Genomic DNA, 16,335 nt, shown 5'->3' on the forward strand with positions numbered 1-16,335 from the left:
TACTTGCCGTACTGTAACTGTTGAAGCTCCAAAACACTCCCGCTTTCAGCGACGTTGTCGACAACCGACGGGCTCGTATGTGAGTTAGGCCTACACTGGGGACTCGGCGACCGTCGTTGAACGCCGCGAGTTTGCTATCTTCTCTGTCCTGAGTGATAGCGGGGCTCTTTCTGAAGTTCACAGCGAACGAACGATCGCCACACCCGCTTCACAAATTAGTGCGGCGAGGAACTTCTTTACTGCGGCAGGCAGTCAACAGCACCATGACAAAATGGCACACGTCCGCGCGCATCACGATGAAAAAGGAGACGCCGGAAATGCCACTTGGCCAATTGGGTGCCTAGGTTTTCTCACGTGCCCCAAGCAGCCAATAGAATCGTGCGGTGGTGCTTCTCGATGACGCGTTTTTGCTGAAAAATCAATGAGCAAGGCGAGCCACTGGTGGCGGGAAATTGAAGATGAAGAACGACCCTTCCCAAGATGACCACGATAGCTCGTGTGTAACGGCAACAGTTCGGCGTGGAAAAAGCGCGACTTTAGCGTCTATTTGTGCTCAGATTCTCATCTCACATGGGTGTCATAAATTGATTTTATGCCAGAAATAATGATGCGAGAAGCTTGAAACTTTTTTGATAAGTGCAAAAATAGTTACAGATTCCGAAAATGTCAACTTCAAAAAATAGTTTTTTTTTTTTTTTGCAATTTTCGGCCTTTTAAGACTCGTGTGCCCCCCCTTAACAATCAATGGTGTGGACGCATCAGTTTGCACGCCGCCATTCCGGGCGAGCAGTTGTTTTGTGGTTGAGTGTGTGTGGGGTATCCTTCATTAGCACATTATTGAGGGGCTTAGGCGGTGTTGCACACCATCATCACGGTGCAAAATGAGAAAAAACAGACTGCCTTGACGTATGTGATGGAACTGGAAATTATTCGGCGTGTCGTAAGAGGCGAAAAGAAATCGGTCGTTGCTGAAGCTTTCAAAATACCCCGCAGCAAGACGGCCGAAAACGTGCCAACACACGGCGCATTCAACCCACTGCCTTCGAATGCTCTAACAATGTCTATATAAATCATGGTTCATCAATTTAAGGGCTAGGAATATTCCTGTGTCGGGACTACTCCTGCAGCAAAAGGCAAGAGACTGCGCATTCATCGTCGATGCCAAAGATTTTAGTGCCAGTGTTAGAGTGGTAGTAACGATTCAAGAACCGTTACGAAATCGTCAGAAAAGCTGCCATGGGGGAAAGCGAGTCGGGGAACGCCGGCAGAGATGGACAAGTGGCTGAAAGAAGAGTGGCCTCAAATTCATGCCAAATTTCAACCAAAAGACATTTTTAACGCGGACGAAACGCGCCTCTTCTGGCAGATGCTGCCGCGCCGAGCCCACGGGCGAAAATGTCACGGTGGCAAGCAAAACAAAGCAGGGGTCACGATCCTACTTGCTGTGAACAAGGGTGGTTCGATAAAACTTTGTCCATTTGTGATCGGCTTCGTTAAGACGCCGAACAATATGAGGCGCTGCCTGTATGAGGCCTCTTGGGAGAGCGTGAAGAAAGAGATTTCGCGAACTGCTTTCAGCATGCTGGCCTCACCATTGGCGCCGAGGCAGTTGAAGAGCCCACTGAAGATATTGAAGGCTCTGAAGAGGTTGTCGAGCTTGACAAAATGTGGAGCGATTTTTCGAGGTTGGTGGGCGACACGTCAGAGGTGGTGTTCAAACTGACTGATGTGGAAATCGTTGCGGAAGTTGAAGCTGCTGTTTCCGGAAACTTTCCATTGCCAACTTCTAGCGAAGCTTTGGCTAGTTTGGCTCTGGCGCGGCGCCATTGCAGCACGATGGAAGGCACTGCGTTGAAGTTTGTGGAATGCCTCAACATGGCAGAACAAGGAATTATGTGGCAAGCCGTCAACCCCAAAAAACATGCCATGCTGCACAGGTTCTTTTAGCCTCAATGAATGTATTTTTGTTCAAGCAAGTGTATTGTCAATTCCTGCCATGCTGCTGGCCTTTTCACACCAGGTTTGACAGTTTTTCGGTGTAGTTTTGTATAGTGAATTCCGGCTATAGCAAACTAGTTCGTTATAACGAGGTTCGAATCTACCTGCTAAGTTATAGTTTTTCACTTATCACTGTGGAAATATTGCTGCTCTTTTTCCAATCTTTATTTTCTTGGGGGAGGAAAGGTCTGTGTACGATTCAAGCTGTTGGAATGACAGCTTTCTACCAAGGCAGAATGGCAGTGATTGTAGTAGTGCCTTCACAATAAGCATTAGAAAAGTCAAGGTGGCGACCGGCAATAGACTTGCCTTCATGACTTTTTGCCGACTATCTTGTGAAAATCATCAGCAGCTATCTGCTTGGCTGCACGTGTTTGTGGCACAGCGTTCTGTGCATTTTCCACAGTACTCATGCACAATGCTGCCGTTCGCAAATTTGCACTCCCGTGTTACGCAACGGGACTGCTCTGGAGGGGGCATTGCTCTGCAGAAGAAAAAAAAGTAGATCTCTGGTGTCTATTTGAGATGTGCAGGCATCGAAAAATGTCGATGCACAGACAGCAAGCTGGCTGTCCTCGAGAGGAGCAAAGTGATGGTGTGATCTGAGTAGGCAATGCACTGCATACAACTAGCAGGGGACAATCAGCCCTACATGCCATTGCAGCATTTCAGTGAAACAGTCTCAGTTCATTGCAAAAACAGTTTATTTTCCTTGTAAACACACCACAGCCCCTGCAGGGGTTTTCGGCACATTGTAATAAATATTAGTGGGAAAACTAAAAAAAAACTAAATAAAAACCGCTTGGTCGCTAAATTGCTCGAGTTTTAATGGGGGAGTTCATGTACAACAAACTACTGATAATATGACCTCTTTTCCTAGTTTTGTAGAGTTTTTTATAAGTCGATTCAACTGTATTTGTCTTAATGAAAATGGGAAGCTTATATACGCAACTACACTGTGTGTCTGGACACAATTTAGTCATTTAGAATTTTGAGTTTTTTTGCCAGAAGGAGGGACCCTGCCAATAGTACCAAGTACCCTGTACAGTCGACTCTCATTAATTCAAACTCGAAGGGACTTCTGAAGTTTGTTTGAATTATCAAGAAGTTTGGATTATCACAAGTTCTCCGATACATAACTCTGGGTGAAGTGACACCACACATTATAATTAGGCATTGATTTTATCACATTAAAAAATTTTAAAGTGTTTTTAAACCCTAACTGTATGCAATGAAAAGAAAGCAGAAGTGCAAGTAAATGGCTAAGTTTATTGGCCATTTACTGCTGATCAGACCTTTTAAAGAAATCATGAATTGCAAACTGCTTCTTTACTGTGTGTGCCTTCAGCACAACCTCTCTATATACCAGTTGAGAGGCATCACGGTTTACCATGCGCGTGCTTTGTTTTAAACATTTATATACTAGAAACGCCTTTATCCTTGAAGGCCTGTGGTGCTTATTTTTCATTTTTCGGCTGTCAGGATTATATAAGCATGCAAATTTTGAAATAGTTATGGGAAAGCAGCAGAGGTCTTTTGGTATGAACCTGCAAAAGGTAGGAATTAACCAAATGATGGAGTTTGAATAGAGAGGCTTTTAAATACATTGAAAGAATAGAGGCCAACCAAAAAATTGAATTTTGTTTGAAATAATCGAAAGTATGAATTATCAGTTTCAATTATCACGAGTCTACTGTACTTTGAAATTAAATCATTAAGCCCCGCCTCGATGGTCTAGTGGCTAAGGTACTCGGCTGCTGACCCGCAGGTCGCGGGATCGAATCCCAGCTGGGGCGGCTGCATTTCCAATGAAGGCGGAAATGTTGTAGGCCCATGTGCTCAGATTTGGGTGCACGTTGAAGAACCCCAGGTGGTCGAAATTTTCGGAGCCCTCCACTACAGCGTCTCTCGTAATCGTATCATGGTTTTGGGACGTTAAACCTCACAAATCAATCAATTAAATCAAGTTCAATCAGAATATTTACTGAATATTGTGATGTCACAAATTATTTTATAACCAGTGAAATTAAAAGCTTTTGTGTGATAGCACTCTCTTATATCATCAATAATTGTAGTAATTACAGTAAGCAGTATGGGGATGTACTTGCAACACTTCATTTTAGTTACATTATGAAAGTATACAGTCGAATCCACTTTAAAAGGGCCCTGAAACACTTTTTTGAGTAACCATGGAAATAATTCACTGGAAAAGCGTATTACCTCACAAATTGAATGCCGCAAAAATTTTAAGGATCGTCCAGTAAGAGCGAAGTTACAAAGATTTGTCACATGCTGCAATGACATTCTCTCTTCTCTCGTCCCAATGAAAGTGCTGGAAGCTGACCAGGGAGGGAGGGGAGGAGCAAACAAAAAACATCACTCGTGCCTCATGACTTTGAGCATTTTTTTTCTTTTTTTTTCTTCGAATACGCATCTTTTTCCGTGCGATCGCCCGCGCACGCGTGGACAAGTGACGGCCTTTTGAGGGTGGCCTCTGTAACAACCGAGCACGCCATGTTCAAATCAGCCAATGGCTGATAGATGGGCTTACTGGGCTTGATTCCGTGATTTGTCAAGAGGAGAGAAAGCTATTTTTAGCTGACTTTGATAATTTATTGTGAATTCCATGCCGTGTTCCGCGCTATAATATTTGGCTCGCGTGTTGTCGGGTGCCTCTACTACTGATCGGCAGCGTTTTCTGACCATGTTCAAAAAGTTCAAAAAGTGTTGCAGGGCCCGTTTAATGATAGCGGATATAACGATCTAACAGTTATAAGAATCGTATTTTTGTGTACTTATGTTTTTCCTATGCTACCTTTCGAAACTGCGTCCACTCCGGCGAACATTTCTTAATGCCTCCTACTTTTACAACGAACACTTTCGGCATGGTTGCCGTAAAAATATGGTGCATACGAAGTGAAAAAAAGGTTAAAACAGGCATTCTAAAGCATGTGATAGGCGCGTGCTCGCGAGTGCCCCGCTCCAGTTTACTTGCGACAAATACCTCTTAGACTGTGGCAAGCACCGCACGCAGATTTCGGATGTTGCAAGTGAAGTCGCTCACTTTCCAGGCGTTTCTTCACCGGCAGAACGTAAGGAAGGACAAATAAATTAAAAAGAAGTAAAAGGCAGCATGATGACTGCTGCCTTCTTTTTGATGCCATTCTCGGCATCTACTACTGACATCGATTAACCAAACAATGCCTTCGAATTAAAAAAGTCATACATGCAAGAAGCGATAACTTTTTGTCACGTGACAGTTCACTGCAATGCTTGACTCACCGAAACCACAATGGGTTGCAAAAGGTTTTGCACCTTTTGGTGACCAATAATAATGACTTTAGCGCAGTTGCAGCGATGTCTTAACGGATAAGCATGAGAGGAACGAAGGTGAGGTGGCCGGTGGCAAAGAACGTGCCATTTTCACTCATCGCAGACAACTTTATCAGAGTCATCTGCAAATATCTGCTCGGCGGAGTTATGGTGGTACAAGTGGGTGACGCTGCCATTCGCATGAATGAAGTACGCTCCAAAAACACGCAAACACTGCAATTTCTGCAGCTTTTATGTTACAGTTGAACCTTGGTAAAACTGCTGCTTGGGCGAGATGGTTCACGTTTAGGATAGATATACTAGCAAAGACGAAAAACTTAGGGGTGCTGACACCATTTTTCGTAGGTGAGTTTACTCTGCCACACAAATCTCCTATATGTAGGGACGGCTCGGAGTAACCTTAAAGCTCACAAATGCTGATGAGATAACTTATTGTGATATTAAAGTCATTTCTTCACATGGTGCACCTACAGACATAGGCACCAGCTAGACGTCAGGCTTCATTACTAAATCTGGTGACTTCACGCAGAAGTCTGGCTAGCTGTGATGACTTCAGGTACCAAGGCTTGTAAAATGGCTGCTCTTCTACCACCAGAACGTTCAAAACGCCGTTTCTGTGTCACCAACGGAGCCACAATGCGGAACTGCTGTGGAAACGTCACGACATTTTGGGCGAGCATGTGACAAGAAGCTGATGCAGTGTTGTGATGTCAGGGTACAATAGAAACCGAAACATTTACAAACGCTGTAATTTTTAAGATGTGCTCATAGTTAACAGTACATCTAGGCTGTTGTTAGCTTGGTTTTTCATTTGACGCAGAAAAATGACAACTGAAAACTCTTGCGTCAGTGCCCATTCAAGAAGAAACACGCTTCTCAAGTGTTCTATCTTAAAGGGGTACTGACTCAAAATTTCGCGGGGGAGATAGCCTATGGGTTCGATTCCTGTGAACATTCGCATATCATCTGCAAAATATCAACAGCGGATATAACTTGGAAGGTATTTTAAATTAATTTTGAAGTTTGCAGGGGCACTCAACTCCATCATGCTATTAACACCCTTGTAGGGGACCCTTTGGGGACTCCCTGCTTCCCTCGCATCACTATGCTGCAGTCAATAAAATAAGCTATGATGATGTGTTAGCCGCCATTTTTTTTTTTTTTTGCCACATGTGTTTTTGCAGTCTACATTTTTCGGAGGCTTGTCGCGAGTGCTTCGCCGTGGCACAGACTTTGAAAGTTCTGTGTTTATAAACACTGCAGTCCTGTTTCCTATTCGAAAGCAATTCTTGATGCGGGCCATGCGGAAGTGTGTCACGGTTCTGTGTGCTGACGTGGTCAAGAGCTGCACACACTAGGTGGGGATAGTTGCACTCGGCAGCTTCTAGCTTTTGGAGCTCTCTCAAACCAAAACTGAAACTAGTCGATAATGAGGGGCCTGTAATTTAATTGTCTGTCACCTGCTACAGCAAACAATGTGTTGTGTTATGACTAACAGGCCCCCAACAACACATTGGTGCAGAAAAACAGGAGGCCAAAGTTTTTGTGTCAGTACCGTTTGGAGTAGAACCTCGTTGATACGTTTCCAAAAAAAAAAAGCACAGAAAATAAATATATGATCTAGGATAATGTACAATCTGAATCGGGTTATCTTTAGTTTTCATGATTGTGAGCATAGGAGCAGGGAAATCGTATAAAGCAGGAACGTATCAGTGAAGCTCTACTGTATATCAACTTATCACCATGTGGTATTGGTGTTAGCAGCTTGTGAAGTGCTTTGCTTTAGTGCTCTGCTTTATTATATAGGATGCCTTTCTTCTTATCCACATGCACTTCGATATGTGCTGTGGCCTTGGCCTAATTAAATAGATTTTTCTGCCAGTTTCTCATTAGAATTTAGTCGTGATATCTAAAAAATTAAAAGTTAGATTATTAGGAATGATATCACAAGTAAAAGAGAGAATTTTCTAAAAAATTGTGTGTTCTCAAGTAATTTTTTTTCTGAAGAGGGAGTGTCACAGGCTCTCAAATTTATCTTGACTGAAGTTCACTGCAAGTAACTGCAATTTCATTGTGCATAATTGTAATCATTGAAATACAGCTCTTTTGTAACTGTATGAAATGCAGGTTTTATTTTTATTTTTAATGCTTTTTTGTGGCACTAATCTTACGCTAAATTTATATCGCTTTGTGATACTACTATTAGCATAAGGCCAGAGCATAACTACTGGTTTACTGCACTTGATTCTTTGGCCTGCCATGCTACATTTTTATTGTTTTTATTTAAAACAACACACAGAAGAAGTCGGTGCAAGAGCCACAGTGCCTTCTTTATTAGACTGGTCTATCAGAATTAGTCTGACTGGAATTCCCGGCTTGTGTGTTTGTGTGTGCGTTTTTTTATGTTTCTATTTTATGTCTCTTTCTCCTCTTTTCAACCTGTTTCCCAACTCCTGTTGAGGTAACAGATCGGTTACACCTACCAGATAAACCTCCCTTCTTTTCCTTTACACCTACTTCTCGTTGAGAGCTCTCGATTAAAAACAGATTTTTGAAAAATAATTTGGCACTTGTTTTTGATTCTATTTCGTTTTGTTCCATTTCAATCACATACACTGGACCCAATTTGAAGCTGTAGCTCATTGGTGAGCTTAATTGGCAATGTGTCTTGTTTAGGGTGAAGATGGTATGAGCTGCCTGCACTTGGCTGCTCGGTTTGGCAGCCTGCAACTTTGCCAGGCGTTCCTGGAGGCAGAACTACCCATCAATGACCAGGTACTTTTTGTTTGAATGGTTTTCAGTTCAAATTTTCAGCATAGCTAAAATCACAGATGTTTGCCAATACAAGTTTCTTTTTTTTGTTGTTAAAGGGCCACTCACCAGGCTTCATAACAAATTTTAGTTAGACCTGGAAGTCGTGTGTCCGATGAGGAGCATTATGCCACAAAAATTTTTTCAGTCTGTTTATTACAAGCTGAGGAAACTGTTTTTTTCTTGAAGTGGCGCAAAACGAGGGTGAGAAGAGGCGAGCTCGAAACCCTTGTCGCTCCCCTGTGCAAGCCTTTGCAAGCCAAATTTCTTCCCTGCCCTCTCTGGTATCCGACCAAAAGATTGCATGCGCATGACGTGCCCGAAAAAACCCAACCCCTGAGCACGCGAGCGGGGTTTTTTTTTTTTTGCCAGATTTATTTTGTGGTCCGCTGCCTGTTTCTGCTGGATGGTTCGGAAACGCTGGCTGAGACATGGTAGAATAGATGAGCACAATAAGTGGGCAAACGCCTAGGAGCGTTATTTTCACTTACACGGCTGTCGTCTGCTCGATGCGTTGAACGCGGGGACACGAATGGATGCAAAACGCCGGCACATAAGCCCCGCATCTCATAGCGATTCACGAAAAAAAAAAGGAAAAAAGGCATGCACATTTTCTTATTGTGTCTCATTATTTATCAGAAGATTTATTAATCTTTTGAAGCAACAAATTTCATGAACTATGCATGTCGTGTTATATCATTTTTGTCATGTCATGTGCCACTGTTGCAACGTCGGAGCACAGTCGTCTATGTAGAGAACCAACTTCTCTGCACTGTCGTGTGCGTAGGGTAATTTCTACATGCACGTCATGCCCTCATTCTGTGGGCGGGCGCCCGGAAAAAAAAAAGGGAGCAGTTCATCTTGAAATTTCACACATTTGCGCAGTGCGTAACGTTGCAAATTTTGGCAGACGTGATGGTGAATGCCTCATCTACTCATTGTCAGCTCAAAATTGTCAAACCTGGTGAGTGGCCCTTTAAAGCTCCATTATTGCTAGACAGCCACTAGACATTCAAAACGAAATAATTACACATGAAAAGTGCCTGAACTTAAGCAGATGTTTAATTTTCGAAATTAAGAAAAAGTACCATATATTGTCCATCATAAGTAGACTCTGATTATAAGTCGACCCCCTAACTTGCAACTCCTTCTAAGGAAAAAAAGTATATTTAGCAAATAAAAAAAGTTCACTTCGAACACAGCCTCATGCTGCGGCCATAATGCACTAGTTTTGCTGTGCTACAAAGCTTTTCTTTTTTTTCACGCGCAGCATTGAGGTGTCCGATATGCTGCCGCTGGATTGGGCGTGGCACTGAGAGCATTTTCGGAGCGCGCTATGTTCGAATTACAGGGCCTTTGCGCCCATTGGAATACACATAGCTTTGACGGGACCTCAGCGCGAGTTCGAATTAACCGGAAGTTTGAATTAAGGGGAGACGCTCCTCGAAAAAGTTTTTTTTTTTATTTCTAGTAATAGAGACTTGAAAAGTTTGTTATTAGTATAGTTTTTCATGCAGATTTCAAATATGCAATCATTTTTTGTGTAGCTGCTATAATTATTGAGTTATGCCATAAACAATAGCAAAAAGTTACATTTTTTGCGGGCACTCTTTTATGTACTAAACTTTCAGTAAAAGCACTGTGTCTGATCTTATTTGACTCTTGGTAGATTGAAAAGTGCAAATATCTATATAGATATGTCACAGAAATATTGGAACCAAGAAAAAAAAAATTGTATTGGATGACTTATTATTTTCAATCTCCCTTGAAACAATAAGCTAATATTTTCACAACTAATGCTGGTAGGCATTGCAATTTAGAGTAGATATTTGCATTCTGCATGTGTTGAAGAATATGTGTGCCAAGTTTCGTTACTATACAATGAATATAAGTTTCTAAAAGGCTGCCCGGAAAACGTGAAACTGTCAGAAAAAATGAAAATGAGAAAAACAAGTTTGAAAGTTCGCAAAGTTGGCATTTATTAGGAAATCATTCTTTTTGCATCAAATTGGGGCACAATGAAAAGTACCTTGCCTTGAATGCACTGCAAGTGTCTAGAAGTCCCCTGCACCATAGCTTGGTCCTTCACGGCTCTTGCGGTCAGTGTCCTCAACACGAGCTCTCTTCGCTGTGTTGCGACGGTGTGCCCTCGCTTCTGCAGTTTGCTTCAGGTTCATCTTCCTGATGCGCATGACGTCACAGTGGTCACCATGTGTGGCCAAATCTTGTGAGGGGAGAATTCCAATGCCTTCGAGCACTTCTTCAAAGCCCCTGTGGCCTTTGTTGTACCAGAGTACAGCAAGAGCGGTGGCTGTCTCCACAGTTGTTCTGGAGGCGAACTTTGTTTTTGGACATAGCAGCCATATCTTGCTGTTCAGCGATTCGGCTGCATTCTGTGTCTTGCCATGAAGGCACCGAATAAGGAGTTTCTCCTCTGTAAGGCGCTTGTAGATAGGCATAATTGCTAATCCTTGAGCCTTCGTCAACAGTGGGGTGTGGCGTGGTGCAGGCTCCCCCAGTGCTTCCGCACGCTTGTGCTTGCACCACGAATTTGGTCCCGCGGGGCAAAAGTTGTGGCTACTGGCACCATCACTGGAGCAGCAATGAAAATACGATGCCCATATGGCAGTGTACATATTTCGGACACTGTCCTTGTTGCTCGTGATGGCGATCTTGTAATATGTTTGTAGTTTTATTATTGTCGCATCTTTCAGTTTTTTGCCTCGTGGCAGTGGCGTTGCCAATTTCCGTAGGGCTGTTCCCAAGCGCTTTGCAAAGTGGTTCGTGCACTCTTCTTTGTCAATGGGGGTGTCACAGTATACATTTGCCTCGCAGACTGCAGTGTAGGCCTTGCTGTCACCATCACTTAGGAAGCTGGTGAATCGCAGTGGAGTTTCATAAGACAAGGTCCTCTGCCATATATTGACAGCTGCCGCAGGTTCCATTGCATGGGATGAGCAGTCAGTGTTTTTTTGGCAAACTGGAAGATGAAAAGCTCGCCATATCTCTTCATCTTCCCCAAGGTCCCTGTGTATACTGCAAGCATGGCAGTAGTTCGAAAGAACTTCAAAATCGAGGCAGAGCCCCGTGTCCAGGGACACGACTGTGCCCACTCCATTGTGGCTTTTATGACCTCTTTTCTGCCAGGTGCCATCAAACATGACTGGCACATCTCTGCCGCCGACTGCGTCCTTCGTGATGTTTCGTGCCTGGTGCAAGTTTTTGCTCACTGCCGTCATCGCCGCACCATGGAGCTTCTTGCAAATGCCGTTGAATGTCTTGTGATGCATCGGGCTCGGAAGACCGAGAATCGCACAAAATCGTGAAAGTTGGTCGTGGCCTGCGCCTATAGCGCGTGCTGCCAGAACTGCCTTCACGTTTACAGCAAAGCTGTCACGCGAGCTGCCGCTGTCAAAACGAGCGCTCGTTCCTTGGTCCCCGGCCGAAGCAGTACGTCTCGACGTGTGCGTGATTGAAAGTGCAGATTCAGGGCAATCAGAATTTTGACAGCACAGTTCGAGGAATGCCGAAAGTCCTTTGCGCTTTCCAGCTGCCTCTCGCTCGCCGAGCTTCCGTTCGCGGCAGGTTGGGCATTGCGCACCCGCCACAAGTGCCGTCAGCGCATCGATTTCGCAAAACAGCATGTTCGCAGTAGCAGCATCTACCGGTCTACGTTCACTCTCGAAGAATCCAATCTTCCTTTGGGATGCACTGACGAATTCCACGGCAGCGGCTATTTCACAACCACTGTCGCAGGTTTCGGTGACGGTGTTAGGCCTATCCGAAGTCAGAGCGTCGGGGCGTTGGTCGGGGGCGACATCGTCGTTCGCTGTCGCTTTGCGAAGCGTCCGACGCCGTTTCCCTCGATACTTGTGGCGAGTTCTGAACTTTCGATTATCTGAACTGCACTTCTTCGGGCTTGCCATGACGCAAAAATGCAGAGAAACGCAGAAAAACTCGATCGCGACGTCCGAGGCTTCGCTCTTTTGCCGGAGAGATAGGAGGGGGAGGAGCGTGGAGCGCACCGCCGTCCAATGGCGGCCTCGCGCTGTGTGCCGCGATATTCAAAACGCGTGACGTACGCGTTGTTTTTCTCGTTTTTTGTTTATTCTGCGTGAAGGCACGAGACTGGCTACTAGTGGATTATGAAGGATACGGCCTTCGCAGCATGCGTGCACGATTGCAAATGGCGGCCAACGCGTTGTTTTCGCGACAGGACGACGCGAACTTCGTCGTTTTTCGCAACTTTCGCGCATTTCTCGCGTCACCGCTGCCCACTTGGAAGCATTTTTTGATAATTTCTCGTGCGAATTTCAGCTTAATATTTTCAGAAGTAATAGATTATAGTCCAAGGATGCCAATACAGCCGGAAAAAAAAAGCGAAAATTTTCCGGAAAACCGCGACTTTTCGACCCGCGTCTCCCCTTAAGCGTGTTCGAATTAATGACATTCAACTGTATTTTTGTTACTGCACCATTACGCGTGTAATGCTGCCTTGCGCAAACCATGCCCGAATGAATGGGTACTATCTAATTATCTTAAAAGCTTCCGAAGAGGTTACGCGCACAACACTTACATTACAGTTTGTTGTGGAACTTACGCGGCCGCTAGTGATAATGCTGGCATCTTCGAAGGCACATGTATATAGCACTTTCCATTGGGCGAGCAGGAGCAATGGGAACAAGCAGCCAGAGCAGCGCACGGGGGCAGCAGGGACGTGTGCTCTCGTATTCCGAACGGAACAATCACTCTGCTCAGAAAGCAGCGCTTATATACAGCGTTGCCAGGTCAGACGAGGTGGCGTAGCCAAAAGCGAGAGAAACTGTAGTCCAAATGTAGCCAAAGGCAAAAAATAGCCAAGAACTTTGTAGTCAAAAATTGCCAATTTTATTTTTAAATTGGTTTTTATACATTTTCACATTTAAGTTGAACGTTTAAGTTGGACATGCTACTCGAAGACACTTTTTTTTTTATATTCATCCTAGAGCAATGAAACTTGAGCTCTTTATGGAACTTAGTATGCCGATTTCATATACATAATTTATTTTCTTGCAATTTGCATAACTTTCAGCTTTTGCCCCGCCGCGGTGGTCTAGTGGCTAAGGTACTCGACTGCTGACCCGCAGGTCGCAGGTTCAAATCTCGGCTGCGGCGGATGCATTTCCGATGGAGGCGGAAATGTTGAGGCCCGTGTGCTCAGATTTGGGTGCACGTTAAAGAACCCCAGGTGGTCAAAATTTCCGGAGCCCTCCACTACGGCGTCTCTCATAATCATATGGTGGTTTTGGGACGTTAAACCCTACAAATCATCATCATCAAGTTCTCTAGCCCAAGGGTAGTTTGCTGGGTGAGCTGGCTTTACATTATGTTACGGAGAAGAGACGCAGTATCGACGAGGCTGGGGATTAGATGTAATAAAAACCAGCAGTAATGGTGTGACCGGTTCACCAGCGATTGAGCGGAGACAACCCTTCGTCCTCTTCGTCAGGCACAGACGCATCACCCCTTAGAATATCAATATACATGCATGTAGCAATATGCCCCGAGACCCTCTTTCTCTTTCTGCAAAAAAAAAAAAAAACAATAACAACAGTCATTGAACAGGTTATGCGGTATTTATTTAGATGGCTGTCTGGGATAGAGTTAACCCATTATAAAGTTGATTGAACTGATATTTTACTTAGCTACATTTAAAGACAAATTAACATTTGTTCTTTTATATAAGGTAGAGTTGCTGACCAATTCTTTTTTTTCTTTGCTGGGAAATGGCTACGGAAATTGTTCGAATTAATATACAGTCTTAAAAAGTCAATTCTAATCAAAATAAATTTTCCCATACCTCAGGGCAGGTGACCACTTTTGCGAAAGATGTCTTATCACTAAGTTGTTTCTGTTGCTGCACCTCATAATCCACAGAGAGGAGGTTATAGAAAGTTTCTTTATATTGAAGACTTTGTTTTATTGAAATTTGTTATATTGATGTTAGACTGCATGTGTGTGCAACTTTTGCAGGATGAAGGAGGTTGGACGCCTTTGGTGTGGGCTACTGAGCATCGACGGGTCGGTGTTGTGCAATTGCTGTTATCCAAGGGTGCAGACCCAAATCTCAGGGACAGTGTGAGTAAATGTAGCTCTATGACGTATAGTAAATCGTACTGTGTCAAAGAGATTGTAATCCTTATTGAAAACATTGCTTGATTAAAGAAAACAGTTACAAATTGTTTATTAGTCATGTGCTTTGACAGTTGAAATAATTTTACATTGTGAGGATTGAGGTGCCTCTTCCTTGTGCCTTATCCGCAGGGGTTTAACAGCTGTGTCAATTGCACCAATTTGATACAATTTCTCACTTTCCTGCCGGGCTGCGCCCAAATGTCCGACTAGCCTCAAAACTTTCTCAGTTGCACAAATTTCAGCTAGAAATATAGGCCATGTTGCCCACGTGCAGTTTGTGTCAGCAATAAATCCAATAGCGCAGACCCTAACCCTACACTATGGTGTAGAATATATTCCCATCAGGTCAGGGCACTCGCGAGACGTAATTAAGCAGATGAAGTAACGAAGCTGAGCACGCATCGGTCCGCTGATTGGCAGGACGACGCAAATTCAAAACAAAGATGCATTGCCATAGCCACCAACGCTTCGCAGGAAGTATAAACTTCCTAGCCAGCGAATGTGGCTCCAGCATGTTAGCAACTTGGAGGGTCTCGAGCAAGAATGCCGCATTGAAAAACACGGACACAGTAGACGCGGCCGAAACAACCCAAACAACACATTTATTGAACTTCTTTTACATCGATGATATCGTCAGCTGAATCAAATACATGGCCCCAGGCGCCATGTATTCTCAGCTGCTCACTCGCAGGTCACGGGATCAAATCCCGGCTGAGGCGGCTGCATTTTCGATGGAGGCGAAAATGCTGTAGGCCCGTGTGCACAGATTTAAGCGCACACGTTAAAGAACCCCAGGTGCTGGAAATTTTCTGAGCCCTCCACTACAATGTATCTGATAATTATGTGGTGGTTTTGGGACGTTAAACTCCACATATCAATCAAGTCAAATACATCACTAGGGACCGAAACTTACACAATCTTACACAATACTTCAATACACTCAAATATAAGAACAAACACCAAGTAGCGCAAAGGCGGCCTCAACTCGCCACGAGGGTCCATGACATACGACCAGCAGGGCCGTTCCCATCAACACACCTCGGGAGACAACGGTTTGCGCCACACGCCAAACAGCCTTGGCAATCTTTTCTGTCCAGCCACTTAGCCTCTAGCCTCGCCGCTAGGAGTCACTGCTTGTGCCACCCTGCTAACCATAATGATGACGATGGAGAAGATCGCGTGCGGTTGCTTCGCCATCTACCGCTCACCAGGTGTTAACCCTAACTGCAGCCTATCCGCCAAGCACGCATGTGCCATGAGGCGAAGTCAACTTTATAGGGGGTGATAGCACCCTCACAAACTATAGAACTGGAAGCGCATATCATGTTTCCTGCAGTAAGATGGTAAGTTTGGCCAGTTGGTTAGGATTCATCGTGAACAGTGCAACACCAGAAAACACAAGACAGGGAAAGAGCAAAAAAGAAAGAAAAAACGGCGCTGATTGACAACTGTTGCTTATTGGAAAAAAACGGGGTGAAAAGTATATATATAGGTACTGGCAGCCTACATCACGACATGCGCAGAATAAGAGGTGCACCGAGGTAGCGTTGTCACACTTATGGCAATAATCAAGATCGGCCTAAATAACTTAATTCTTTTTCATGCAGTGTGACAGGTGGTTCACTAATGCACTTGCTACCCCTAATCTTTATATGATATGATATGCCTCAGTGATTTCTCTTGTTAGTTGGTTAGGATGCTTGAAGATGATGGTGGCTTTCTCAAAAATGTGACAACAGCATGACATGCAATGTTCTGGTAGAAGGGAGCATGAGTTATCTCTTCAAGGGGTCGCACGACTTCATCTACGGGAACATTGCAGGTCATGTGGTTGTTTTCCCATTTTTTCCTAACCAACTAAGTAGGTAAATCGCTGAGGCATATCATATAAAGATTAGAGGTAGCAAGTGCATTAGTGAACCATCTGTCACACTGCATGAAAAAGAATTAAGGTATTTAGGCCAATCTTGATTATTGCCATAAGTGTGACAACCCTATCTCTGTGCACCTCTTGTTCTG

At 44.2% G+C, this 16,335-nt stretch overlaps 1 protein-coding gene across 1 annotated transcript in view; it reads left to right on the forward strand.

Moving 5' to 3' along the window:
* The window catches only part of LOC142775985 (histone-lysine N-methyltransferase EHMT1-like), a 273,651-nt gene that overhangs the window by 111,842 nt on the left and 145,474 nt on the right, over positions 1 to 16,335 (forward strand). Inside the window, exons 13-14 of the mRNA XM_075878664.1 lie at positions 8,008 to 8,106; positions 14,155 to 14,259. Of these exons, the coding sequence (XP_075734779.1) occupies positions 8,008 to 8,106; positions 14,155 to 14,259 (204 nt within the window). The remainder of the gene's footprint in view (positions 1 to 8,007; positions 8,107 to 14,154; positions 14,260 to 16,335) is intronic.

The sequence above is a fragment of the Rhipicephalus microplus genome, chromosome X (genome assembly GCF_043290135.1).
Source record: "Rhipicephalus microplus isolate Deutch F79 chromosome X, USDA_Rmic, whole genome shotgun sequence".
Classification (NCBI taxonomy): Eukaryota; Metazoa; Arthropoda; class Arachnida; order Ixodida; family Ixodidae; genus Rhipicephalus; species Rhipicephalus microplus.